Source organism: Phocoena phocoena, chromosome 10 (assembly GCF_963924675.1).
Source record: "Phocoena phocoena chromosome 10, mPhoPho1.1, whole genome shotgun sequence".
NCBI lineage: Eukaryota > Metazoa > Chordata > Mammalia > Artiodactyla > Phocoenidae > Phocoena > Phocoena phocoena.
Genome location: NC_089228.1, coordinates 25,292,529 through 25,305,519, shown reverse-complemented (window position 1 = coordinate 25,305,519; position 12,991 = coordinate 25,292,529). Strand labels below are relative to the sequence as shown.

Sequence of the window (12,991 nt, the reverse complement as noted above, 5' to 3'; positions counted from 1 at the left end):
TCCTCCTGAGTATCTGAGGACACATCCCTTTTCCTGGGCTGTTTGGCTGAGGCTTAAAAGGTTCGGCATCCAAAGAATCCCGGGCAACTCTGCACCCAGGAAATGAGGGCGGAGGTGACCGCCTCACTCCCTGAGATCATTTTATAGCTGTCTTTACAGCCGTCTTGAACATTTCTTGGAATATATGCACAGAAAATCAATGAGAGGCAGCTTGGTCTAGAGCGCCACTATCCAATAAGAATGTAACATGCGCCACATATGTAATTTAAAAAATTCTAGCAGCCACATTAAAACAAGTAAAAAGAGCACTGAAAGTAACTTTAATATATTTTATTTAGCTCAGAATGTCTAAGACATTACTGTGTCTCCATGTAATCAACATAAAATTATAAATAAGATTTTTTCCCACACTTTCTTTTCCATGCTAGAGTTTTAACACCTGGTGTGTATTTTCATTTTAGCACATTTCAGTTCAGACTGACATTTCAAGTGCTCGCCAGTCATGGGTAGCTAGTAGGCGCCATATCGGACAGAGCAGGTCTTAAGGGGACAAAGCTTAGCAGGCAAACAGTCTGGGGGTGTGGGATGGCCATTCTACAAACTAACTGTGACCTCGGGTGAGTCACTGAACTCTACTTCCATAGCTGAAAAATGGGGACCTACCTGCCAAAGATGTTTTGAGTATAACATGAGACAATGTATGGAAAGCACCTAGTACACAGCTGAGCACACAGGAGACCCAACTTGAACAACGTTTGTAATAATAAGAGCAAATATTTACATAGCACTTAACATTTGCCAGGGATTGTTCTAAGCGCTATGTCCTCACAGCATACTATGAAACAGGTACTACTATTACCCCCATTTCTACAGAAAAGAAAATGGAGGCACAGGGAGGTTGATGTCAAACATCTGGTAATGGGCTGAGCTGATAATGAAACACAGACAATCTGGCTCCAGAGTGCATACTCTCAGCTGTGACACATGCTGCCTCTCAACTGTGAGCAAATGGGAACAACTGTTGACATCTAAATAAAGACTGAAATTTAAAAGCAAGATTAATGAGATGGTTAGGTAAGGCTGATATTCCAATGTGTCTACCCAATATCCATTCTCTCCTTCATCCTTATTAATAGAATCTATATTTCCCTGGATTCTTGTATAGATAGGAATGCTCAAAGAGATGTCAGCAGAATTCATTGGGTCAGATTCCTGGGAAGGTCCTTTTGCCCCTTTGTTCCTTGCCCTTTGGCTTCATTCTGCCCAGGACTCAGAGTTGATGGCTGGAGCTATAGCAGCAATTTTGTGACTTTGAGGATGATGGCCATTTGCATATGATAGTAGAGCAGAAAGAAATTAGGAACCTGGGTCTCTGATGATTTTGTAGACCTACCGTAATAGCTCCATGACCTGCCTACCTCTGACTAGTTTTGTGTGTGTGTGTCAGAAAAAGAGCCAACTTGCTTACACTACTACCATTTGGTCTGACCTGAACAAAAAATCCTAACTAATAAACAACTGAGGTCACAGCTGATGCCCAAATTCAGCCATCAAATCTTGACGCCAGGTACACCTTTTATAAATTCTACACACTAAGGAGAACGTTCCTATGACTAGTCATGGACTTTCATAATGAAATTTTTCTGTAAATACATTTTTTTCCTCATGTCACTTCAGTCTTCAATCTGTTGGCCTCTCTATTCTATAGACTCTACCTCCACACAAGAATAATCTTCAAAGCGACCATAATTCTCATTAAGCATTACCATAAACCAGAGCAGAATAAGGGCATAGGTTAAGCAGAGTGTTGCCATTCAGCACTGGATTCAAATGTCCTCATAGGGTCCCTTTTTAAAAGAAAACCTAATTAAAAATTCACCTGCAAATTAAACATTTCTTACTGATACGACCACTGGCAGGGGTTCACAGGGGAGGGAGAACCTCAGAGGAAGAGGGGAAGAACCTGAGGTGACAGAGGCTGGACGAATATGTATCAAGATAATCTCTTTTACCAGGAATTTGAACAAACAATAATTATATACTGGAAAAGCCATTACATCATAACAAAGCATTAGCGGCTACTGGAGCCAGAGCCGAAGTATATAGTCAGCCTTTCCTCAAAGTGCTCAAAACCATTTAAATGATATTCTACATAAATGTTCTTTCTGAGATTGGAAGAACAATTTGGAGGTCAATTTTGTCCCAAGGAGGCTTAAAACACAAGAGTTTCAAATCTCAGATTTACAAACAGGGTTAAAATGAAAATGTTAATGGACTTAAGAGGAGAATGGAGAAAATAAAAGGACATGAGAGAGTCATTCATCAAAATAACATTGTGTCAGCAACCCAAGACAGATTACTGCTGAGGGAGCAGGGCAGAGAGAAGAGAAAGAAAAAAGAAAAAATTAACCCAGCAGCAAACGGATACAGAATTTACTAGAGAAAAGGATAAGGTTTTACTGCCAATTCTATGAAAACAAAAGCGAAATGGAAAAACACAAAGAACGTCTATGCCAACATATTTACCATCTTATTTGTAAAGTGCATAAATGTTCTTCTGGGGAATAAACAAATGAACATCCACATCTTTAATATAAGTTGCTAGACTTAGCCGCTTTTCTAAAACAAACTAAAAATGTACCTATCATGTTCTCCACATAGCTGCTTCTCTGAAGGTGTTCTCAATCTGCCTTTTGGAATGCCTTGAGGTCTCTTGCTTTTGCCGAACAAAAGCATACAAGGGAAATGTTTTCTGAAAGATCTCCCCAATTATTTCCCCATTTGTCAGGTATAAGATTACCATGCAATCTCTTATTTTCTGTTTCTGTTACAAAAACAGAAGACTAGAAGAAGACACAACAGACATCTTCCCAGGTTCTGTGCTCCACGATTGACTGGGATACCATAGTACTACATGGAGCGTGGTAGCCTGTACATGACTATTTTACTAAATACAATTCATCATACAATTGAAAGCTCTACTTTGTTATGTTTTTTCCAGCAGTAACATGTGTCAGAAATAGACATAGTAGGTAGGTGCATCAGATTGACTAAGAACCATGACATAATACCAGTGATTTTTTTGAGCTCAGACAGACTCCATTTAAATATATAGTTGGCTGGCTCCAACTCAAGCCAACTAGCCAAGTTGTCAACTAGATACCATGTCTATTGTCATCTCCCACCAACTGAGAGCAGCTATAGGGGTCACTGTGTTTAGAAGGACTCTGAGGCCACATCTTCATTTATGAAGAAAGAGTGAATGCTTGATGGTTACCATGGAAACCCGAGAACCATATCCCCACTCAAACCTGTGATCCTCTGGCCATCAGAACTTCGAGTTAAATGTTTTGCAAAATGTGAAAGGTTCACTATGGCCAAGGAGATATATTTCTTCTTAAGCTAATGAAAGGTGCGGTGCAGAAACTGTTATGCCTATGTCCTTAGGCTGTTTTCTTAGGCAGCTCCTGGAGAAAGCTGTATTCTCAATTGCTAAGGTCCTAGCCATCGAGAAGTGAGACCAGAGCTGATGGAGTAACCAAGCTAAATCAAGTGAAAAATCATCTTCGTTATAATTTTATAAAACCACCCTAATAAAATTTAAAAAATAAAAAAAACACTCTGAGAAATGACTGGATAAGCCACTAGTTCTCCTATTTGACCATGGAAACTTAAAGAGCTCAGTGAGCTTGAGTTATGGACACTCCTGTGGACCCTGCAGCTCCTTCAGACAAAGAAAGCAAAGGAGAGAACTGGGAAGGGAGTGGGTAGGGTGTGTGAGGACTCTGCCCTGAATGAGCTGAATGACCTTGGGCAAGTCACTTCTCTTTTCTGTTTCCTATCTATAAAACTGGGGAAGGGACGGTTAAGTTCCTCATCTCTGAGGACCCCATGTTTCCATGGAAACACTCTGGGGGCCACTGATTCCGCAAGGCAAAGTAGAAGAACAGAAAATGAGATGAGAACAAAATATTAAAAGTGAGTAAAGTTGACAATGAGAGAAGAAAGGAAAAAACTTATGTAAGGATAACATGAGACTCAGATATAGTACAGGGATTACATCATAGGTAAGTGACTGAACACCATTTTTTGTATGGATTAAAAAAATCAGGTTTATATCTAAAACTTTTTGTAACCAAAGCCTTAACATACTACCTTTTTGGTTTTTTTAGATGGACACCAGGTGCAAAAGGCTGCAATAATCATATTCCTAGTTGCTGGGACATTGTTATCATTGGGTTGTACAAGCAGCAGATTTTGTTTGGTTATTAACCAATAAGTAGGAGTCATTATAACCAACTCAGGATGTGGATTTGGATGTATCTCAGGTGGCATCACAGTGCCTCAAAGGGGTCAATACAGGCTGGGAAAAGCCTTGTACCCAAGTAGTGAGCACAGTAAGTCTTCCCGTATTTCCGTAATTTTAAGATGTTCCACCAGCTTAATAACGGCCTTCCAGTGCCACCCCAAAAGAAAGAGGAAGAGAAAGAAAGAGAGATAGAAAGAGAGAGAAAAGAAATGTTACCTCACATTAAATGTACCCATAAACTGAAAAGCACATTGGGATTTAAAAAACATTAAAATGAGAAAAAGTATGTCTTAAAATCGAGGCAATAAGGATAGCTATGTCCCTCGTGTCAGTATTATGCTATAAGGTAAGTCTGCACAACTTTCAACAGTAAAGTTGAACCTCCTGCCTCAAAAAAGTATTACGCATGCTGAAATATGCTACATTAACTTATGTTCTAAACAATGGTGACTGAGCCTACAGCCCAAATCTTGCCCATGTCTGCCCCAAGACAGAAGGACGGATCGGGGCGTTACTTGCCTTTCCAGGCTCACACTCGGTCCCATCAGCCCAGGGCGTGTGCTGAGTCCGGCAGCCTTTGTGCGCTCCATCCACGTTATTGCACCAGAGCCGTCTACACTGCATCTGCACAATTCAGTTGAATGACAATTCAGTGACGACGTGATTAGACGGTATCAAGCAAGGCAATGGTTGCTTTCAGCTAACATTTTGCCAATGATGTAGAGCGTAGGTTAGAAAGGGATTTTTTTCTTGGTATGATAAATGATAAAATATTCCAACGGATAGAGAGAGCAGCCCAGGAGACGCATTTCTATGCCCGGGAGGACTTGCCGGGGTGTCAAAGGGGAACTACTGTACAACAGAAACATACGAGATGTCATCTGGTCCTAGTAACATCTCCCCATATTACAGATAAGGAAACTGAGCCTGGCAAAGAGTAAAGTATCACACTGGAAATATGTGATGTGAGTTTAGGTTTGCAATGAGCTGCGACTGGAGAGTGGGTTCTGAGTTACGTTGTGATTAGAGTTGACGTTTGGCTTGATACTAAAACTGGCGTTTTTTCCTACTAAGCATATATTATCATGATCATATTATGACTCTTTTCTAGGGCTTTCAGGGGTTGTCAGAGGAAAGAAGGGACAAAATATCATGAAATATTTCAGGTATACAAAAAGTATGAACAATAACATAATGGATACCTGTGTGTCCACCACCCAAAGAAAGAAAGAAGACTTCACAGGCTCAGCTGAATGCCATGCACCCTCATTCTCAATCCCAATCCCTTCCCCTTCTTCCCACAGGTAACTACGGTCCTAGTGACGCTCACCATCTCATCATTCCCACTGCTTTTACTACAAATGTATAAATATCTATCAATAATATACAGCATTTCAGCTTTAAACAAACAATGCTGTTCGATATTTCAGAATATATGGATACATCCTACAACTTCCTGTTTTCCCCCTCTACACACTATGTTTTTTGAGTTATCCAAGTTGACATATTTAGCTCTATTTCAGGCATAGTTTTTAAAGATAATTTTTCCCCTGATGATGAAAATAAACAATATTCATAGTAGAAAAATTCAGAAGCTACTATTTTTTAATAGAAAAAGAGCTTTAAATGATCCAGTCTTTCCTGAAGCTCTTTTTCCCCCTTTTACATTGAGAACATACTCTGTAAAATAATTGTTTATCCTGTTATTTTAATTTAAAACTATAGCTAGAGCATGTTCCCTTGTAGAGTTACTTTTCAATTTTTGTATAATATTGCAGTAAATGGAGATACTATAGTTTGCTTAACCTTTCCATTCTCGGGCATGTGCATTACTCTGCATGTTTGCTATCATGAGTAACAGAGAAACGAATATAATCATAGATACATTTTACAGAAAAATTTTGTTACTTCCATGGAATCACTGTACCTGCCAATTTACCATGCTATCTCTGAACCACTTCCAGCAAAATAAACAAACAAATACGCAAAAGAATAGAATGGGGAATCCCAGAGAAGCACAGTTCTGCTGATATGCCTCCTGATAACCACTGGATCAAATCACTGGTCCGAATGTCCATGACACGTACATCAAAGTATCACACACTTGCCAGCTGAGCTACCACCAGAAACAGTTTCAAGCCCCAGGTGGTCATAGGCCACAGCTTCGACAAGCTAAACCAGGGAAACAGGTCTGTCTCATGAATTCCTGAATCTAGAAGAGCGCCTATAATAAAAGTCATCTGGACGAGGCAGTGGGAAGAAAAGGAGACAAGGAGGGAAAAGGGCTGAGCTCTGTCATTACGAGCTTTGTAACCTTGTCCCCTCTGAGCCGCACTTACCACTTATAAAATTAAAATGGTAATGGCATCTCCCTTTTGGGCTGAGAGTGAAATGAGAAAGTTCAGGGAAAGCCCACATGCAACACCGAGCACTATTACTGTCTATCGCCATCATCACTATTACTATCATCGTTAATAGTCAATGGACCACTCAATGAGTGGTTTATGTTAAGAGTGAGAATCCAACGGAAAACTATGAATTCAAAAAAAGTCCAGAATCCATTTATGAGGGTAGAAACGGCCCCCAGATACTTACCATATACGGGCACACCTGAGAACCTGGTCCAAAAATCAATTCACATTGTTTATTCACGTTGTAAAGGAGGCCTGGCAGTTGGAGAGGCAAAGGATAGGGTCTGGATTCAGGTTCGTTAAGCAGACACTCGCCGTAACCAGTGCTGTGGAAAGCAGAAAAACAAAGATGGTGAGGGCAGTGGATAAGATATGACTGTCAAAGGCTCCAGATGACAGTGAAGGCCATTCTGTCATTTTAATGGTACAAAAGATGGTTCCTTTTTTTCTATCTGTTTTACTCATTTCATCCAAACTTGAGTCCAGAAGCTGAAGTTCTATTTTCAGTGCATACTTGTTTGTGGAACCACAGGCTGTGCATACAACGTAACCAGGAGGAAATATGTAGCTGTTGCAGAATTTACCACCTTTCGGGGCAATTACCTATTTATTTATTTAGCGGCACGCGAGTCTCTTATTGCTGTGGTCTCTCCCATTGCGGAGCACAGGCTCCGGACGCGCAGGGTCACCGGCCATGGCTCATGGGCCCAGCCGCTCCGCGACATATGGGATCTTCCCAGACCGGGGCACGAACCCGTGTCCCCTGCATCGGCAGGCGGACTCTCAACCACTGCGCCACCAGGGAAGCCCACCTATTTATTTTTTGACGTCTTCTCCAATAGAGTAAAGTGCCTTAGGGGTAAAAATAGTGCCTTTTTCACCCAAGCATGGGGCCCTGTCCATAACAACAAGTGTTTAGTAAATATTTGCTGATTTGCTTAGTGTTACAATAAGAAACACTTTAGATCATCTGGTGAAAAAAAACCACACATACACTCACACACACACACACACACACACACACACACACACGCAAAAAACCCCCAGCAACCTGCCAGTTCTTCCATGTTTCTGCAAACACCTCTTCTGGAAAATTCACACCCGGTGAGTTCTGATTAACAAAACCCCCTCTTCCCTGTGGCTGGGGAAACATACACCCAGTGACCTTGGGACAATCACTTGACCTTTTGTACATCTGGGAGAGAAGAGCAATAAATCTGTTACACAAGGATATTGTATAATGTAACTGGATCCTTGAGCAGCCTGGTGGGAAGCTTGAAAAAAAAAAAAAAAACAAGAAAAGAGAGAAGGAGAAAGAGTCAAGGAGATAGAGAAAGAGAGAGAGAGAGAATGTTCTCAATTCGACAATATGGAGGTCTGTGCAATCTTCATCCACCCATGTAACGTTCTTTGGGGGCGTCTCACTTCCCCACCCCTTTCCAACACCGAATTACTAAGTTAGAAGCACATAAATATTTGTGGTCTTCCTTCAACATGTCATCATATTCATGGTTCCTTCCCCAAGACCTGCAGAGATTTCACAGCTTTACCAACAATGAAGCAACATTTACGTATTCTCTTTAAGATCCCAACCTTTTCCTTGAGCTCAGTCTGTAATCTTCTAAATTCTGGTGAGGACATGAACTACACAGATGTCAGAGAGTATTTTTCTTTTCCCTCCTCCCAGGAATGTCAACAAAAATAACAACTCAAAAGGAATGCTTGACTCTACATTTTCTTTCCCACAATTAGTTCACTGCATGGAGGCCAGATACTAGCATTAAGGCTGTGCTCAAAGAAAGTTCGACTCTTACTCTAAAAATTCAGTGATGTATTTTCGGCTACACTTTGACCACATCCAGGGGTTGGTGTAGAAGTTCAGTGTTGGGGCCATGACATGCTGGGGACTCTTAACTGCTTCTTCTTTGCACTTATTGTTGTCATCATGAGGCATGTTGAACCTAAGGCCAAGGAGACAATGATATAAAAAAGTCAATAAACACTAAGGGATAGAGCTGTTATAATTGCATTGAGAACGCATCTTAGAGAAAAAATTCAACTGACTACTGCATTATGGATAAGAACCTGAGTCCTGGTGAGCAGAACAAAACCTACTAGAGGATTAAAGGTAGGGAGTAGAATAAAACATACTTCTGACCCAACGGAATACAAAGTGCCTTTAATGTAAAAAAAAAAAAAAAAAAAAAAAGTGAATTGGGCCACTACTTGGTTTAGCTGTACTTCTTGGAATTGCAGAGGCTCTGCATGTGCTGTAGTTGGTGCTAGAATACAGTAGTTGGAGTTCCTAATAAGCTGTTGAAGGCCAGTTTATAGAGTCAAGAACTTGGCAGGTTATGATAACACTGTGCACATAAAGAGTCAGTCAACTGTCAAAAGTTGAAGTCAAAAGCTTCCTAATGAGAGGCTCAGGGTGGGTCTTGGCATCTCTTCTTCTTTGGGTCAGGCTGACAGATGCTAAAACCCTGCAAGTATACCGTCATAGAGACATGCAAAGTTCGTGCACAATAAAACCCATTAAGAAAAACTGCAAGCATGGAAGCGAGAGGCACGCCAATCCAGTTGGCTTAACCCAGAGATGGCAAATAGTTTCATGCTCCATGCCAATTACAATTGATTGGTACCAGCTTCCTGAAAATCCGGGCACAAAAGTATTCTTAAACTAATCCAGGTTCTGCCCGAGAAAAGGCTGTGATGGAGTGCCAACATCCTCTTGGGTCTGGGAGGGAACTCGGCAGCGGCATTAACACATATTTGCCATTCTTGGCTTAGAGAGAGGAAGTGGGGAAAAAAATGACAGGAAGCATTTCTCAATCCAGAAACATTAGTTCTATGACCCACATGCCTTTCTCAGTAAGATAATTATCCATTGGGTAACAAGCTCACAGGGGCTGTCCTCTGGATGACTATTCCGAATCACAAAATTGATGTATGTGATTAATTTGGCATTTAGGGAGGAATTCCCTCCACTAGTTCACCTTGAGTTACAAAAACAAGGGAGTCAGAAAGAAGTATGTAGACTTGCTTCATATAAAAATAAAAGCTGGAATAAAAGTCTGTGAAGTCCATACCAGTAATTTCTCATGTCTGATTTCCTTTTTCTTTTAAAAATTTGGCCCCCTCTATAATTGCCAGATGGGAAATGTAAGACGGGAAAACTCCAACTGTCTTGGTTGAGCTTAATGGTAATAAACGCTTAAGAGGCTATTTTCTTAAAGGAATGACTGCCCAGGTTTCCAAATCCCAGCTGCAGAGTCAGTGTAATACCTCCATCAACAAACCTAATACAAGCAAAGTTTTCAAATCTTCCTTGTTTGTTTCTCTCTGGTGCAAAGGAGCTAGTGTTTATTCCCCACGCCACCATGACTTGATAAAATACAGTTTATTTCACCGTGTAAACAGAAACTTTTTTTTTTCATTCAAATGTTAGGCACGTTTGCTTATAGCAGGGGTGGTATAACAACTATTCATTGAGCACTTACTAAAAAATAATTACCAAGACTTTTTTAGCATTCACAATGCTCCAGCTGGTGTGTTAAATGCATTCGATGCTGTGTTTCATTTAATTTTATTTAATTTTACTTGATTTCATTGAATTTAAAATTATTTTATTTATTAATTTTATTTGACCCAATGAATAGTGTGCTATTACTATCCACATTTTACAGAAAAGGGAACTGAGTTGTAGAGAGGTTTAACTATCAATATTTGACCAACGTCACATGGTTACTAAGGGAGCTGGGATTGGAGTCTACTTCAGACTGATTCTAAAACCTCCTGTTTGGGAATACATACAAACTACATTCTCTCCTATGAGGCAAGTTGCGGAAGATTTGTCAGAAACACTGTGTAAGGATTTCTGTATTCAGTAGAGACTCAATTACCTCTCGAATTCTTCCAGATTCTTAGATTCTGGGTGTCTATGAAGCTGGTAAGAGAAGCCAGGAGCTATTTGTGAACATACAATGACACTCAACAGATACAAGGTCAGTTGGTCAGTTGCTTTTTCCTCCCAACAGCTCTTGGGTTTTCTATTATCAGAAAGTCATGACTGTAACAACTTAACATTTAATTTTGAAAAAGTTCATTAGAAAATCTGCTACAGAGTACGGTAGCAAATTTTTTTTAAAAAGGATTTTTACTTTTCTTAAAATATGAACAAAGCTATCTCAAAGAGACAAGGTGCCAAAAGGAAAATAATTCATTAACAGGCTAGCAGTATACTTTCTGTTTAAGCCACAACTCACATCATTCACCAATTATTCCATTTCTTGCTTCCTGACACTTTTGAGATGAGGGGTATATGTATTGTTTCCATCTTATAGGAAGGGAAACAGCATATATTTTCCTCAAGTCAAAGGGAATGTTAGAACAATTCCATCCAGAACTTGGGTATCTGGCTGCCTGCTGACTCTGCCTTAGAACTGGTGCTCCAACATCATATGCTCCTACGCCAGCATGAGCTACTATGCTTTGGGTAGTTTAATATCTCTAAGTCAAACACAGGGACACAATGGTATCTACCTTGTGGAGATTATAAAGATTAAGGGAAATAATGTAAATGAAAGCTCCTAGAACAAGGTCAACAACGTGGTTTTTGCAGGGGGAGATGTTTGTTAACTGTGAATTGAGACTTCTCTATAGCTTAAAATATTTTGGTTTTGCTACTCAAAATTCCTACTTTCCTTAAAATGTCAATTTTATAAACTGGCTATCTAAAAGGGGTTTATAAACTCTCTTGGGGAAAGGAATTAACAGGAAATTAATTATATTTCTTTAAACAGTATATTCTTGTTAGCCATATTTTGGGGGGAAATGTTAATCTGTTAATCACACAGGGACTTCCCTGGTGGTGCAGAGGTTAAAAATCTGCCTGCCAATGCAGGGGACACAGGCTCGATCCCTGGTCCGGGAAGATCCCAAATGCTGCGGAGCAACTAAGCCTGTGCACCATAACTTCTGAGCCTGCGCTCTACAACCCGCGTGCTGCAATTACTGAGCCCGCGTGCTGCAAGTGCTGAAGCCCGCGCACCTAGAGCCCTGCTCCACAGCAAGAGAAGCCACTGCAGTGAGAAGCCCGCGCACCGCAACAAAGAGTAGCCCCCGCTCTCCGCAACTAGAGAAAGCCCGCGCGCAGCAACGAAGACCCAAAGCAGCCAGAAAAAAAAAAAATCACACAAACTCTTGCCCTTTGAATACATTTCTATCTCTGTAACTTTGCCCATTCCATTCTCTGGGGGCCACCCTATTCCTCACTGTGAAATCTACACCTCCTATTTATATGTCTCACATAATTTACCAGATTTCTTGTAGAACAAACAAATGAAAATCCCCCAAAGATTCTGTTAAAATAAGTTTGGGGAAACTGAGTTAAACGAAATCAACACTTCAATATAGAACTTGTCAGAGCCTTTACTTCATGCCATTTGGCCTTGGCATTCCAAGCATGGCTAGACTAGGAAAAATTTTTTTAAATCACTGGATTACAAAACTCTATTTTTCCCCCATGGACCATTCTCTTGGAATCAGTGTTAGAGCCCTGTACTTTGGGAAATGCTGGTGAAATGAATAGTTTTCAAACCTAGTTCCAAGAAATCCTTGAGTTTCATGAAGATGTTTCAGAAATCAAAGGACAGAGAGGCAGCTGACTAAGCAGGACTCTGATCTGCCACAAGGGCTTAACTGAAAGTCATGCCTCTTTTATTCTCTAAATATTGGGCATCTGACGATATTTCCTTTGGAGAAAAAAAAAGGGGTGTGCTCTTAAAATATGCTGGAAAACATATGCATTATATGTGGAGTTGGATTAGAGATACCTCTATATATGCATCTTGCTTTACGCCTATTATACTACACTTCACATAAAGTGCCTTAAAAAAACATTTGGTGCATGAAAAAGCTTGCTTAATAGATGATGTTATCTCTAAATAAAGTTAACATCTGACATGCAGATTGATACACAGCTGTACTATACTAAGGATATCTTTTGAGAAAATTATTTCAAAAGGATATAGTATGAGTAATTTAATCATTCTAGAAAGAAAAGAAGGCAGATCAAAAACCAGAATAATTTTGAATTTATACTCTTTTGCCCCATGTTCTAACCAGGCTCTGGCTCTAAAGAACAAAAAGGAAAAGCCAATTTCATAACGACCAGACACTTAGTGAACATAATTAGGAAATAGTTTCTTCTCTGTATCTTTGTTCATTTTTTTCCCCTAAAAGAGGGATAGCTCTGTTCCAGAGGCTAATA

General features: G+C 40.1%; 1 protein-coding gene across 2 annotated transcripts in view; it reads right to left on the bottom strand.

The window, feature by feature from the left end:
• ADAMTS9 (ADAM metallopeptidase with thrombospondin type 1 motif 9) overlaps positions 1-12,991 on the bottom strand; it is a 169,754-nt gene that overhangs the window by 124,922 nt on the left and 31,841 nt on the right. For both annotated transcript variants that reach the window (XM_065886320.1, XM_065886321.1), the window contains 3 exons: positions 8,535-8,681; positions 6,905-7,046; positions 4,829-4,933 (listed from right to left, as the gene is read on the bottom strand). In XM_065886320.1, coding sequence (XP_065742392.1) covers positions 4,829-4,933; positions 6,905-7,046; positions 8,535-8,681 — 394 coding nt within the window. The remainder of the gene's footprint in view (positions 1-4,828; positions 4,934-6,904; positions 7,047-8,534; positions 8,682-12,991) is intronic.